This window comes from Pinus tabuliformis, chromosome 1_1 (assembly GCF_031772625.1).
Source record: "Pinus tabuliformis cultivar Carrire ecotype Pingquan chromosome 1_1, CPIR1, whole genome shotgun sequence".
Lineage (NCBI taxonomy): Eukaryota > Viridiplantae > Streptophyta > Pinopsida > Pinales > Pinaceae > Pinus > Pinus tabuliformis.
This window is the reverse complement of record NC_142297.1, coordinates 527,508,041-527,524,451: the sequence shown is the minus strand read 5'-3', so window position 1 is coordinate 527,524,451 and position 16,411 is coordinate 527,508,041. Positions and strand designations below refer to the sequence as shown.

Below are 16,411 nucleotides of genomic sequence, written 5' to 3'. Positions count from 1 at the left end.
GAGAGACTCAGCAAGAGTCAAACCGAAAACTTCTAGACGGGAAGTAGAGAGACTCAACAGGAGTCAAACCGAGAACTTCCAGACGAGAAAGTAGAGAGACTCAACAGGAGTCGAACCGAGAACTTCCAGGCAAGAAGTAGAGAGACTCAGCAGGAGTCGAACAGAGAACTTCCAGATAGGAAGTAGACTCAACAGGAGTCGAACAGAGAACTTCCACATGAGAAGTAGACTCAGCAGGAGTCAAACAGAGAACTTCCAAACAGGAAGTAGAGAGACTCAGCAAGAGTCGAACAGAGAACTTCCAGGCAGGAAGTAGAGAGACTTAGAGGAGTCAACAAGAAGAGCAGAGAGATGGCCATGAATGGGCTGAGGGATCAGGACAGGTTGGATGAGGCATCCAACTTTGTCATCTGGAAGGCCAGGATCCTTTATGTTCTATGTGCCATGAGTGCACACACACCACTTGAGCAAAAGTGGGGAGACATCGACTTATAGTCAGGCGGACTGCAAGCAATGAAGGGCAGGATCCTCGAAGTACCCAGCCTCTTGGATTGGCCCTTGCTATGGGAGCCCTGAAGAGGAGTAGCAGTACTAGCGATGTCAGTAAAGACAGATGCAGATGGAGAGACAGAGGGAGCTACAGTGCAGGATTCCCAGGACAGCGCGAGGCTAGCAGGCTGCAACAGTGTGAGAGGCTCGGGAGTGTTGCACCAGTGCAGGATGGCACAGAGAGGTGTGCAATGGTGCGAGATGCATGGAGTTGTTACAGCAGCGCAAAAGTCAGAGAGGGAGCACTTGTCAGCGACAGAGGGAGTTTCAGCATCGAGGGTGTCTCTAGGTGGACAGAGATGTCAGAGTTGGGAGATCTGTTACTTACTTCTCAGTAACTGAGTTGTAGTGCAACAGTTAGCAGTGGTAGTGCTATGGGCAGCACGATGCAGCATGATGAGAGGGGTTGCAGTGCAGATGCAGCAATGGCAGTGGCAAGGCCATGGGCAGCAGCACGGATGCAAAGGGAGTTGCAGTACGGATGCAGCAGTGGCAATGGAAGGGCCATGGGTAGCAATACAGGATGCAACAGTGCAGAGGATGTTGGGCAGCAGGCCTAGCATCAGCACAAGGACCGATCCCAGACGATCAGAGTGATGCTCAGTGAGAAGTATTACTAGAGCATAGTTCTCGCTAAGAGGGAGTGTTGATTTGGGGTAGCATCGGATGTGCTCTAGCCACGAAAATTGGTGGAGAGGCTAAAGCACATGAGATCTCCAATACCCAAAAAGGGTTTGGGCAGATTCTAAACAATTTGGAAGATATTAAAATAATTAATATTTTTAATGTAGTCCCTAAGTCTAAACTTAGGGAAAATAAAATATTAATGTGAATTAATATAACACTGTGTTAGAATGGTCCAAAAGTCATGGATCAAGCCAGATCTAATCTTAGTCTTTGATTAGGGACTTAATCTCGGCCGTTGATTTGTCAACGAGAAAAGTATAAGAGGAGGCTTGAGGGTCACTTGGAGAACACACCAAGAGATCAAAATTTCAACTTTGTAGAGTTGGGTTTGCTGAGAAAGATGAGAGAGTGATCAGAGTTGCAGCCGAGGGGCAGTGAATACAGAAGCTGAGAGGCAGAGATAGTACTAGGAGAATCAGCGTAGTAGCCAGAGAAAGGGACACAGAAGCAGCCAAGGGTTCACGCAGAGCCAGCCAAGAGCTGTGCATTGCCTCATAGGACCAACGTGGGTGATGCAGAGGGCCAGAGGGCTGACGCAGTGCCTCCAGAGGCTGACGCAGGCCAAGACAAAGTGACATTGGGCTAACATTGGGCCAGAGAGAGGCTGACGCACACCCTAGAGGCTGACGTTGGGGTTTCGTGGCGCAAATTGGAGTTGTGGAGCTGCCAGAGTGTTTATCCGGGGTTCCAGCCAGAATATCTACTTCCAAGTAGAGAGGTACTATTGCCGAGATTTCTCTCTATTCGGTGAGCCAGATTTGGCACCCACATTGTATTCTGAAAATGCTTAATAAATCAAACCCTCAAATAGCTACACATGTTTTCTCGCATTGGGTATTTCCGGGGACATTAGTCCAAAAACAACGGTGTCACTTGTGTGCTTGTTTCTATTTCCTTCAGTTGATGATCTGTAATGTGTTGAGCATGCATTTGTATTTATTTCCAGTATTTACATGGTAAATAACTTGTTAATTAATAGAACAATTAGGTAGGAATAAATCAATAAAGTGCATGAAGGGTTTCTAACGTGTCAGTCTTAGAAATTCCAACACTTAGTGAGACTTGCTAATTTGGGTGGGAACAGACCTAATTCAATTCTTGTCTAGTCAACAAAACATGACTTGGAATTTATTAATGTCCAGTGAATGACCACGAAAGTAGGTCAATGGGACTAAAAGAGTACACCCACTATAATACAAAAACTTCAAGTGCAAAAGCAGCTCCAATAATTATGCTACCAACAACAAGAAAGATCTAAAAACAAAGCTAAATGACTACCTTAGGGAAAGACTAGCTAGAGCTAAAGATTAGGCATCTTAAGCCATGACATGTTCCACAATGAATTTATGGCATCTCTTATTGGAATCCATCATTCTAAATTAGCAAAATAATGAATGGTTCAACACATTGGCAACAAATACCCTTTAGAAGGCAAACTTGGAGGTTCGAGGCCTAGAGCTGAAGGGCAAGGCAAGTGTTAGTTATTCGTTGTGGGTTAAAGAAGGCCGCAGGGTGGTTAGAAGTTCTAGTATGCCCAGCTGCTGCCAAGACAGAAGGGGTTGATGCTCAGATCAAATAAGCCCAATGTTTTAAAACTCTGACTCCGACTCGGCCGAGGGTCGACTCCGACTCGGTATCGACTCGGCCGGCTCGATTTCAATGACTCGATCGTTGTAAAAAATACATTAAATATTTAATTTAATATAAAATAAACAACAACAACAACAAAAACCATAATTTTAAAGATTTTCATTTATGTTTCCAAACACACAGCATTAGAATATAGATAGAAGACAACATATGATCAAATTAGGCTCATGAATATATCCATTATATCAAAATGGCACCCAGTGCAATATCCAATACCTACATAATGATGATATAGAGATCAAAACAAAAACACATAACCAAGGAGGCTAGAAATGGCCTCTACAACAAAAGTAAATTGTGACCAGTACTACTAGCTACTGCTAGAGGAGCCAAGATCATCTGGCTCAACCTCTGGATCAGAGTCAAACAGGCCAACCAATGACTCCTCCTCATCATCATCTCCAACTGCAACTGTAGAAGTGGTAGCACTAGCAAGCTGTATAAGAGCTTTTCCTTCAGCTGTGTATAGGCCTCCTTTACTGCGGCTAGGTCTCCCTCTAGGATAGAGAATTAGGACCTTCTTTGATCTGCGTCTAGGGCTTCATCATCTTGACCTCTCTTGCCACCAAAACCCAAAACGAGTGGAGAGATATCATGAGGGAAGTGAGTGTAAAATGACTTGAAGACCTCTTCTATTTATAATAAAACGTTGAGGACAAGTGGGGGTAATTTGGTTGCTGGCCGACCTTGACGAATTGTCACATAACAAGAATAAATTCATATCACCATGAATACATGTCGAAATCGGATGATCTTTAAATCAATCCTACACCTCTCGACAAGAGGAATCCAAGAAAAATATCAGCGGCCATAAATAAGAAGACCCACATGGAGTTTGGCCCTAGTTGCCAATTTTAACAATCTCACTCCACACAATAAGTCCTTCTCAAGTGTGTGGGTGTGTGTGAAGCCTCTCCTTAGACTCTCTATTTATATTTTCTCTTGGGGTATCTTAGAAAAACTCTAGATCTTTAGGGTTTTCGCTCTCTCGCCCTTAGAATAAACAATTAGTTTCTTTAGGTCCCAAACTCACACCTTGAGTTCTGAAACCCCAACTTTGGGTAACTTTCCCAACCAACTACTTTTGGTGGGTTTTCCCTTCTCGAAAATACCTTCCGAGCTACCCAAAATTCCAACATTGATATGAGATAGCAATGGATGAGCACCTCCTATATTGTTCAATATTTAGGCATCCATTTTATGTTGAAAGCTTCCCTTACTTCCATATGGAATTGGTCGTATCCAAAATTAGATGCCCAATGAAATGCAGTATAAAAACTTCATTTCTATCATTAACCATATCAAGCTTGTCAAAAGATTATGTCATCTATTTATATTTACATTTATATTTATCATTCTTTTATTGTTCAACATTACCCCATTCCAAATATTTTGAAGGCTCACGTTTCTGACACCATCTCCAGTTCAGAAATGTTACTCATATTCAAGCTTCATACAACTTTGGTCAAAAATCCATTTATAACTGTCATTGCAGTTACACTGTTATGTATCAAATTTATTTTGATTCTGCAATTACATTGAAGACAGTTTAATCTGATCCTGAACCATCTTACCACATTAGTCTATTTGTGAATATGCGGCTGTTCCTCTGGCAGCTTCTTATTTTGTCTTTATACTACCTTAAAAACTTGCAAAGTTCTTAGTCAGTAACACCACTGATAAATAAGTACGGCAATGATGGTATTGAGTAAACTTTTATGGTATAGATAACTTCATCAAGCGTGTTAAAATTTAGACAGGCTAAGAATCAAACCCAGGATCAAGTGTGTTAAAACATGGACAGGCTACTAAACCACTGACTGAGTCCTTGAAATGGGATAGCAATAGATGGGGACAACTTCAATACTTTTCAATATTTATGCATCCCCATTATGTTGAAAGCTTTCCCTAAATGACATGTAGAATTGGTTGTTATCCAAAATTAGATGCCAAATCAAATGCTGTATAAGAAACTCATTTCCATCATTGGTCCATATCCAGCTTGTTAAATGGCTAGTTACGTCATCTAATTATATTTAAATTTATCAACCTTTTATTGTTCAACATTACCCCATTCCTGACATTTCGAGGGCTCACATTTCTGACACCATCTCCATTTCAGAAACGGTACTCATGCTCAAAATTCGTGCAACTGTTCTCAAAAATCCATTTGTAACAGTCATTGCAGTTACATTGGTTAATTTACATTGTTATGTAAGAAATTTATTTGATTCTTAAGTTACATGTAGACATTTTCATCTGATTCTGAACCATCTTATCGCATTAGCCTATTTGTGAATGTGAAGCTGCTCCTCTGACAACTTCTCATTGTGTCTTTATGCTACCTTCAATTCTCGTGAAATAGTTAGTCGGTAACACGACTGATGAATAAGAACTTCAATGTTGACATTGGGTAAACTTGTATGGCAGAGCTACTATTTCATGCAATAGCAAAATACAGATGATTTATTGCTAGTGTCGCTGGTCACCTTCGGAGAGGAGATAACTTCATCGAGTGTGTTAAAACTCGGACAGGCTATGAACTGAACCGAAGACTTAACCCAGCCAATGGGATGCTAAACCATTGAGTTACATGCCTGTTTCACAACAAGAAACCATGTTTGAAGTATGACTGATATTCCAATAACCCATAGTCAAGCCAACCGCAGCCCTGATACCGAGTTAAAACTTGGAAAGGCTAGGAATAGAATCCAAGATACTCCCCCGGCATGTGGGCTGCTCTACCCCTAAGCTATGTGCCCATTTCATGATGGCTAACTAGTTTGAAAATGCCGATTACTATTTCAACAGAGTGCTGAAATTTAACAATATACAAATGACTTTATAAGAAGGGAATTTAATTTTCATTGACATGTACCTGCGCTATTTGATCTAACATACATTTAGGGTTTTTGAAGCTTTCCAGTTTCTACGGAGATTTTGGAAGAATTTCGTGAGACGATGGAAGGGAATTTTCAAAGTTTGGAGAGGCTTGTCATGTCTGCTTATGTCTAGAACATCACAAATATTTGTGTTTTCCAGGGGTTTTGTTCTTTGGCAATATTTGCGTTTATTATCCAATGTCAGTAGACAACTGGCGAAGTTTTCCACATTTTTTCAGGAGAAGATTTAACTGCACACCTTTCCAACCAAAAGAGATTGCCCTTATGGGATTCCGCCAAAATTCATCAACAATCCGGCAACGGGTTCGAATCCCGAATTGCTAACAGATGCACATACAAGTTACTGAAAGCCTAATCGCTTACAGAACTCAGCTTCGAGAGCAGTTATTTTACAAAATAAAACTTAGGTTTAGCACAATCTAGGGCCAACCGACAGGAAAACCGTCGAAGAAAGCCAAATACTACGGTTTAAGCAATGGAAAGACCAGTATTCTTCTTATTACGAGAGTCTGAGAACCTCCATCAGCCCTCGTCTTTATGCTTATAATGGACTTCCAAACTTAAAGAAGAGAGAATAAGAATGGAATTTCGAGGCGTCTAACCTGACGGAGCATTGCCGGTGCATAATTGAGCCCATAGAAACGAGCAAATCCAACTCCATTTTTCCTGAGGCTCTGCAGAATCAAACGCATTCTCGACAATCTCCAAATGAAACGCGAGTAGACAACACTCAACAGGTACTGTATTCAGTGTTGCAAAAATGCATTCAGGTAAGCGTTGCCATTATATATAGCCAAACAAACCTTCTTTAGTATTATTCTTCATTTTAACCTTTTAATAAAATAATGTCTCATATTGGCTAGCTGGTCCTCTGGGTCCTGTGTTTCTCGTGGTTTGTTAACCGGTGAGGCTATGTTTCGGGTAGTGTAACAAATATTTTTCTGTCTTTATGTTTGTTATGTTTTGAACGTGAGTTATTAGGATGGAGATGCTATGCTTAGAACTTAACTTTTAAATTAAATTAAGTACAATGAGCTAGCTTGTTTATGGAAGGGAAAAGATCAATTTATCTAGGCAAACCAACTAATCTACCCTTCATTTTAGTTTAGCCATGTAATTTTTAGAATTGTTATTTATTATGTATTACTAATAATAATATGGAAGTTAAAGATGTAAAGGGATAGAGATTTTTAACATAATTTTAATATAAAATTTCTGTGATTGAGAGTTTTGTTATAAAATGTAATATTAATATAATTTTTTTGTGATGGAGAATTTTGTTATAAAAATACAATATAATTAGAATTTTTGGGGATTAAGTGTATATAGAGTATTTTCAAATTTTGTTTAATGTGTTTTTCATTAGTATTGGGAATGTAGAAATACTAATTTTGATTAATATTAATACCTAATTGAGTTTATATAGAATATCTTCAAATTTTGTTTAGTATGCTTTTCATTAGTATTGGGAATGTAGAAATACTAATTTTGATTAATGTTAATATCTAATTTTTTTGCAAGAACATGCTTATAAATACACTGAATAAACACATCCAACTTATCAATTATGGTATTATTTGAAAATTTTGGGAATAAATGATCTAGTGTTACAAAGATTTAATTCACAATTATGTAGAACAACAATTATAAGTGTGCACTAATATGATTTCTTAACGAAAGGATGATTTCTCTTCTCTGGAAAAAGTGTGCACTAGTATTCCAACCAATGGTTGATGTTCAACACAACATTCATAGATTAATTAATGTTCTTACCAGTCCAATTATTAATGACTTAGTTAACAAAAATGAAATATTAGATACAAGTAGAGAAATGGTGTATTGTGAAAATACTAGCTTAGTTAATTAAAAACTTGTAAATGTACATAAGTTTATGAGTACATGTACCTTGTAAGGAACCATGTAAATTAATTTATGTTGCTTAAAATGTCCACACATAACAATAATTATTTACAATTCCTAAATAGTTATTAAATGTTTACAACACTCTCGCTCACTGCCTAGATGATTCAATCAATCATACACTAATATTGATTCATTGTCCTGGGTGAAAGTCTTACCAATTTTATCAACCTTAAACAAGTTGAGTTGTTGTATATTAATAGATCTTTGATGGATGATCAAAGTGAACCATGTCGATGATCATTTATTGTTGGATCTTTTGTAACAACTCCATGACATTTGATTGGTGTCTAATTGACTAAACGATAGATTTTGACTTGGTCTTCTCTAACTCAACATTATATGGCACTCATCCTTGTCATGACATGCCATTATTAATTCTTGCATTAGCAATTATTGTACAGAATATCATGCTCACTTGTGTGCTTGCATTAGCTAATCATGCACTAAGTTGCATCCAATGCTTGCTCAATCATCACTCCAATCAACTCATGCTTCCATGTTGGAGCCCTAGTTTTCCCTTGTTTTTCAGCATTCTCTTTTAATGGAAAAGTGTCGCCCCTCATACAAACTATTATGGCCCAACTTTTTACTAAGTGCTAGTGAAGAGCAAAGTTCAATAGAAAACAAATCTGCAAGGGCCATGAGACTACAAAATTTGAGTCAACAATTCTACGAAAATCTAAATACACAAAGTGTGAGAAGTCAACTCATATGTCTTATGTGCATGTCTCTACAAAAGCAAACTCTTTTGTATGAGAAAGTTATAGCTAGCAAATTATGTGGTAAATTATGGAATCTTTTGTAACAACTCTGATTACTTGTGTGAAGATTGTAATTGTGTAAAAAGAGAGCTCTCACAAGGGTGTTAGGAGGGGGATGGGTTTTGATTAATGTCGAAGGATATATGGAAATCAAGTTTACTTGGGGATTGGAACAAAAGTCGAATAACTTAGCATAAATGTATGGCCTTTACATGGGGCTTCAATTTGCCAAGGAGTGTGAAATTTCATCCATTGTTATTGTTGGAGACCTCCTCATTCTAATTCACTACCTCCACTCAAGAACCCTCCCTAAGCACAATCTTCTTGAAGCCCTTCTCCACCAAATTAATGGCCTCCTCGAAACCATCCCCTTAAAATATTTTGTCCATGTCCTATGGAGGTAGAATCAGGTGGCAAATGCACAAGCAAATCTAGCCTGTCAGTTGGAAGAGGGGAAATGCGAGGTAAATGGCTCATCATATTGGAGAATAATTCCATGAATCTTCAATATACAGCTTAGAGACAGGCAAGGCGTTGCATGGACGATTGATCTCCTTGGTATTATCTGCATTTATGGCTACAATTTCCATAGTCTTTGGAGTTATTTAGGGAGGCCTCATTAGTTTACTTCTCTTGGGAAACCAACTTGGTGTTTCACCCACACGGGATTTCACATAGAATCTCAATCAAAGCGTAGCAGTCAAATCTTAGGAGGGACCCTTTGACATTGTTAACACCATCGAAAATTACCAACTTAGAGGCCAAGCATCTATGTCAATTGGTCTTTATGTGCGGCGTGAATATTAAAGCAACTCAAAGACCCTCCCTCTTTCATCGTAAAGTTAGCATTCATTGCAACAATTGTGTCAATTTCAAAATGGACCATGTTGACCCCTTCCTGTGCAAATTTTTCCCTCACTCTCCAATGATTAAGCATGAGGATCTCAATGACCTTCACTAGCATATCCTCTTCCTTTCAAACATAATATTAGAGCTGGAAGAGAAACTTCACGGCCAACAAAGCAAAACAACCATGTTGGAGGAAGAAGTAGATTAGTTGTGTCGTTGTCATAATGACCTGTAAGCGGAAATCCAAGATCACCTTAACAAAATCAATTCATTGGAAGAGGAAATGGAGGTTCTTTGCATGGGCAACAAGCTACTAAGCAAGCCAATTGCACCCATGAGGACAATAGGAGCACAACTAGTTGTGCCCCATAAGTTCCATCTGACAAAATGTTGATTGACCCCCCTGTTTGAGTGATGACTGTACCATGTAAATGCATTTTGTTGTGTGGTTGATTCTACAAAATCTATAGCACTAGGAATTTTGGTTTTGGCTCTATCTATGGTAGAGATAAATGTCTAGAAGTAAATTTTTATTATATGTTCTATGTATCTGAAGAATACTATGTTATCTTAGACTAAATGTAAATTCCCCTCTTTTTCAGTTATGATTGGGGCGCGGATTTAATAAATAATTATCGTCATTATTGTCAAAAAAAAAGAAAAAGAGATCTTAGTATTTGTTGGTTGTTAGTTGCAAGCTGGTGGTTTTCATGAGTTGAGTTTTGAGTTAGGTGCTCTATTGTGAGTTTTATGCATGATAAGTTATGTCGTATTCATCGTTATATGAATACAATGGAGACTAGTTTTATTTATATGTTTGTTTCGATGATTTATCTTGTTGATCTATAATATGTGAATGTGATCGATGTGTATAATGTTACTTATGTTAGTTCAGGTGAATGTGATTACAAGATAGGCAACAAAGTGCATAACCCCACTCAATGTTTAATAGTCTACACCTTAATCATATGGCAACTATTATATGCAGCGTGGGTCAAACCTCTTTCCTCTTAGAAGGTTGAATATGTTGGTGCATTAGACTACATTTAGCTTGTATTGGACACCTTTTGTGGACCTCGACTTTGTCACAGAGTCAACAACATGGCTTATTCCCCACAACTTAACTGATGTGAAATAAATAAGACATGATGAATGTTTGAGAAGTTTGAGAGTCAATATTTGCAAGAAGAAACATGAATCTAAATTTCAGTAAATTGTCTCCATAAGAGAGGATGCCAAGATTTAAAGATAGATATTTATTTGAGTGCCTACATGAGATTTTATGGGTGGAATGTCGAGCAAAGTTGTACAAATGGATCTAAAGATTCATGAATAAGTATTGACGTTGGCATTCATAATCCAAAATTGAGTGGACCACCAATTACCTATTATAGGCCAAACATTGTGACCATAATTTGACCTAGGCAATTGATTTTTGTACCAATGTTTAGTGCAAGGGTGTGGTTTAGGTAGTGATGGAATATCATTTGTCTTTGACTAAGGCGCTTTAATTCTTTAAGAAAAAGGTTGCACAAAAGATTAATTAAAGAAATGTCAATGTGGATAAAAACATTGATGGTGAATTGTCCCAAGGGGGTAGCTCAATTGGTGATCGAAGTGATGTGAAGACGTGCAAAATAAGAGATCCAAGGTTTAATCCCTCGGTCATGACTCAATCTACAGAGAGGAGGACAAGTCATTGGCCCCCAAATTTATAGTGGTAGCGGCTAGAATCCATCTTGTGTCATGTGAGTACAAGATTGAACAAGTTGTCGATTCCTATGGGCTACAAAAAAAAACATTGATGGTGAAATGAGGCATGTTATTAAGCCTCACTAAGATTGAAGGGTAAACCTTTCATGGGCGAGAGGAACAATAAGAGGAGTTGATGGGAAAGTTAGCATTATAAGCTACTTGAAGGTTTGGTGATAGTAAAGGCAGTGGACTTTAAAGGATAATGACATAAGTGATTAAAAAAACACATGTAGAGATAATAGAGAAATAACAGTGAGAAGAAATGGAAAATATATAAGGGATATGGTTCTAAACTACATCTATGGTGTGGGGTGTTGTAGATGATAATTGAAGTACACAAAGGAGATTTAATCGACCCTTGCAATGAACATCAAGAAAGGGTGGTGTTACAAAGAAACTAGGAGCGTGTAAACATGAAAATAACTTATGAGGAAGCAGGATGGTGATTGCTTAACCATGCAAGGAACACAAATACTTAAGCTATAGGCTCGAAGTTGTAAGTAAAGCTTATTGACCTAGGCATTGCTGCAAAAGTTGAGGAAGAGTGGAACTAAGAAGAGGCATTCGAAATTGCTTTTGAGTTTGTGTTTCCATGGTACTCTAACCCCACAGATTGCCATACCACTTAAAATTAGGTTGCAATAGTAGTGAATTCAATCCATCCTATGTATTACGCCATTCTATTTTTTAAGTTTGTCAAGATTTCTTGACAATAGCTGAGAAAAACATAAGTGAGATTATTATGGTTCAAGTAACCTCACTACAATGGTTGAAAACAGTGCAAGTGTGACCTCTTGAGGGGGACGGAAGTTGTGTTCAATGTTATATACTGCTTTAACTCTTGTTGTAGGAATAATAACATTGATACAATAGTTAAGTCCCAATGGATTTATGTTAATACAAAGTCATTAAAGCATGGTGCATTACAAGGAAAAGACCTTCTAGCATAGGTTTTTGTGAAATCCCCTATAAAATACCCCAAAAAAAATTTTGTAGCGAAGATGGGTGGGCGAATGTTTTAGTGGATGTTTTTTGGATATTGCATCTACAATCTACAAATGCACTAGTGCTTTACTACCCATACAAGCACTGGTGCCGCATAGAACTTGGTGCATCGTGGAAAATTTATTTCTATAAAATAAAAAACACAGTGCGCTAAATAACAGAACGCGTCGGTTTTTGAATAATTGATAGCACCAAAAAAAAGTTTAACTTTAAAAAAATTGTTAGTGTTATATACACCCGAAGCATCGATGCCCTTCATGTAGTAAAACGACCAGGTGCATACCAAGAAGGAGCATCACTATAGTTAAAAATAAAATATAAAAAAAATTGTTGTGTTATTTTCCAATGACGCATTAGTGTTGTAAATGTATTAAAATGCCCTGGGGCGTCTTTTAAAGAGCACCACTAGGCAATTTTTTTTAAAGAGAGGTGTTATAGTCAAACAAAGCACATTTGTGGTGCCTGTATTAGAGTGCACCATTATAGATTGTTTAATTACAAAAAGAATAAGGTGTTCTTGGATATCTTCCAAACCAGAGCGATTATAGTAACACACTGGAGGAGGGTTAAAAAAAATCCTCTGGGTCATAAATTTCATTTTTACCATCTACAATGTTGGAGAGCTCTAAAGCACCAGTGCCACTCTTGCCTCATGCAAGCGCTCTAATGACAGTGCTTCTCTTGCTCACCATCCTTTCGTACCATGCTCACTGCCTAACTTTCCAATTTTTTCAAACCATGGTAAAATTTATTTTTCTCCATTACATGTCAATAATGCCTCCCCAACAACCAAATGCAAATGCTTAGGTAATGTCTATGTTTCTCTCTAATTTAATTTTTTTACGGATTAGAATTGCAAATTAGCTTAAAAATTCCATAAATCCTTGTGCGGTGCACTCGGTATGTTCGACTCGCACCGATAGTAGTGCACCCTATAAATTTACAGGGTGCATCACAGTTCAATGCTTGAACATAACGCAGCGCAACTGTTGCATTGTGTTTCGTACATGAAAACACATCGAGAAAGCTATAAATTGTACGTCGGCACATACATTTTTTAGGTTATGTTCGGTACGTTTATATTTACCAAACGCATTGCAAACAAAACATTTAAAAATATATTTATAGCTTAAAGTGTTCGATAACCTAAACGTTATGTACCAGTGCAAAAAGGTTACATGTGCGTACCGGTGCATAAGAGTGACGCACCGTGATGAAAACTTAAATTTGTGAATCAACAACGGTGTGTTATACGTATGTGTGCACCGATGTCAGTGCGGTTGTGTTTGACAGTGCACCGGAGTCGATGCATGATTGTGTTTTGGGTGCACTGATGATTTTTATTTATTTTTGAATTGAGAGTTATGTTTTCATATTTATAAATACATTTTTAATTTAATTAAAAAAAATGTATTTTATATATGAGGTTGATGTCTTTTATATGTCAATCATGTAGCAAAGGCATCAACAGAGGGAGCAACAGCAGGAGTAGGAGCAAATGGCGAACCAATACAATATGGTCTAACCATGGGAGGCCAAAGAGAGGGAGAGGGATTTATACCCTCGCCCTATTACTGCAACGACTCGAGTGCTCTTAAGGAATGTAAGCCTCCTCAACTACTATGAGGAGGCTACATCCCTAAAGGCGCACTTTGTCTTATTGGCACATCTGATCCATTGATGGAGTACCTAGGAGTAGGGTTTCCATGTCGATCCTGGGGCGTGGTATAGGCCCTCTAAGGAGGACATATACTTTATCACTAACTTATCTAGGAGAGGGGAGGATTTTCCCCAGTTCCCTAATGTCCCCCATGGGGTTGCAGCTAAGGGTTAGCTTGCCTACACTCAGAGATATGTTGAGCCTCATGCAGTCCATCCAACAGATTTTTAGGTATGTGGTGGACAACTACGAATTTCTTCTTTTGTTGCACAGGAGGTTAGGTGTCTCTCATTATTAGTCACCACCATTGCACACTTTAGTAGTGATTGGTAGCGCATTATTTGCCCTCTTTTATATTATGTTGATTCTTTGATTTAGGCACCACATTGTATCAGATGGTCTGCCATTCTTTTGAGGCAGTTTACATGGCTTTAGATAGATGTCGTGCGTTGATACATGGGAGGGTGACCTTCCCTTTTTCTTTAGATATTTTTTGAGACGTTTCTAGAGACGAGGCATACATTTGATGATCGCCCTCCTAGGTGAATCACTGAGGTCTTAATGTGCATGTGGGGGCAAATGATGCCTAAGAGGGGCCTCCCAGAGTATCCGACCAGGATTTCTGCCCAGGCACTGGCGCTACTGGCCAGTGAGGATGACCATGTGTTTATCTTATTGTCGTTTACGTACGAAGGGACTGATTGGAGACAATGTCCCAACATCCTCTTCACACCGATTGACCCTCTAGATGATAGAGGTAATATTAGTGTTTTCTTTAAATTAATCTAGTTTCATTTTATTGTTTTAATTAATTAGAATAAAATTTATTCTAGCATGTTCTTTAACTTGTTTTATTAAATTATTTAATGAAATTGTTTAATTATTGTTGTGTACTATATATTTTGTAAACATCGACACATTCGATGGAGACATGCTTCCTCCCCCACCAAATGGAGGAGATGAGGAGACGGGGGAGGCCTAAGAGGGTGAGGCACATCCTTAGGGGGGCGTAGGGATGGTTTGTGATTTCAGATGGACTACTACGATGGATTGGCCAGATTTTTGGTCAAGGAGGGAGTCCACCATGTGAGGCTCGAGATATCAGCACAAATCTTAGGTTTGTGGATTTCTATAGGGATTGTCAGTGCGAGATGATATCCCTTATACGTCATATCGTCAGAGCTAGTAGGCTACTGGCAGCAACGAGGGATGCAGGGCATGTAATGACGGATACATCAGATGAGGGTGGTGATCATGATGATGAGGGTAGTGATCATGATCATGATGATGAGAGTGGTGATCATGATCATGATGATGAGGGTGGTGATCATGATGCTTTTGGTAGTACTACCCCATCAGATCATGGTCGTCAGGGTGTCGGTGATCCTTCTGGTAGTACACCTCCTCCTCAGTTACCTGATGATGAGATGCCAGAGCTAGAGGATGTGCCTTATGTTTCTCTTGACAAAGCAAACCAACCACCTCCTCCTCCACCTCAAAGTTCGCTAAACCACATTTAGGCAGTAGTTGACCATCCATCGTCTTCCACTGCAAACCAGCCACCTCGTCCTCCATCTCGGAGTTGTTGAAGAAAAGTGTAACTAGGTTTAGTCTTCATAATGACTTGTAATTATGACTAATATAAATGATGTAATGAAAGAAAATAAATTTATTTTTGTATGCCTTGTTGCATGGGTTTCATGAGCAAGAAGTGTCATAGGTCAAAGACTTCTTCTTGATGTCTTTAGGATTTGTCATAATGTCATAGAGTCAAGTCATGTATGAAGGAGCTCTTCATGAGCCTATGTAAAATGTATTCAAGCCTAGAGCAGCCCTCGAAGACCAAGCTCAAGCCTCCAAAGCAAGCACAAAGAAGTCTGCAAGCAAAACGATAAGGAGATCATCATGTCAGCCTCAAAATTGAATTAAATAGCTAAATGGCAGTCACATCAACTCAATAAATAGACATGTCAGTTCACTTGTTGAAGTCGGCTCAAATATGGAGACAAACCACTATAAATACCTCGTCAAGGTATCCGCAAAAATAATAATCATAGAACTCGTTTTGTCTCTGAGATTTCGGATGGGTATGACGAGCAGGCATAGGAATTTCAGATATACCTCTGCACTTCGGATGGCACAGTCTCGGACAAGATATAATCTCAGGCAAGTGAAGGAGCACAGTCACTTCGGATTCTCTCGGATGGATATGGGTCTAAGATCCACATTACAGGAAGACAAGTATCCTTGCAACTTCAGATGGGTATGGGATCTCGGATACCTTTGTAACCTCGGTGGTAGCTTGATGATGCTGATCTTGGTGGAAGGATAACATCACAGTCACTGTTTCATTGGAGATTAGAGTGAAAGATCTCGGTGCATGGAGAACACAATCACTGTCTCAGTAAAGATCATAGTGCAGAAGAAAAACACAGTCTCGGTGATCTCTGAAGCAACTTTGTAAGGAGAAGGGTCTTGAAGTAACACTCCTTATCTCGGCCTACTCTCTAGATACATTCACAATCTCGGTACAATTATGAGAAGGATTCCAGTATACACTTTGTTCCATGAACACAGTCATGACCTCGACATAATGACTATGTAAGGTCATGATCCTAATCAATATCTCGGTGATGATGCAGCTATGATCTCAGTGCAACGAAGTGCAT

At 38.8% G+C, this 16,411-nt stretch overlaps 1 protein-coding gene across 1 annotated transcript in view; it reads right to left on the bottom strand.

Annotated features, from left to right (window-relative positions):
• The window catches only part of LOC149214099 (uncharacterized), a 231,856-nt gene extending 225,280 nt beyond the window's left edge, over window positions 1–6,576 (bottom strand). Inside the window, exon 1 of the mRNA XM_089392186.1 lies at window positions 6,392–6,576. Within this exon, the coding sequence (XP_089248312.1) occupies window positions 6,392–6,481 (90 nt within the window). The 5' untranslated portion in view covers window positions 6,482–6,576. The remainder of the gene's footprint in view (window positions 1–6,391) is intronic.
• Between the last annotated feature and the right edge of the window lie 9,835 nt (window positions 6,577–16,411).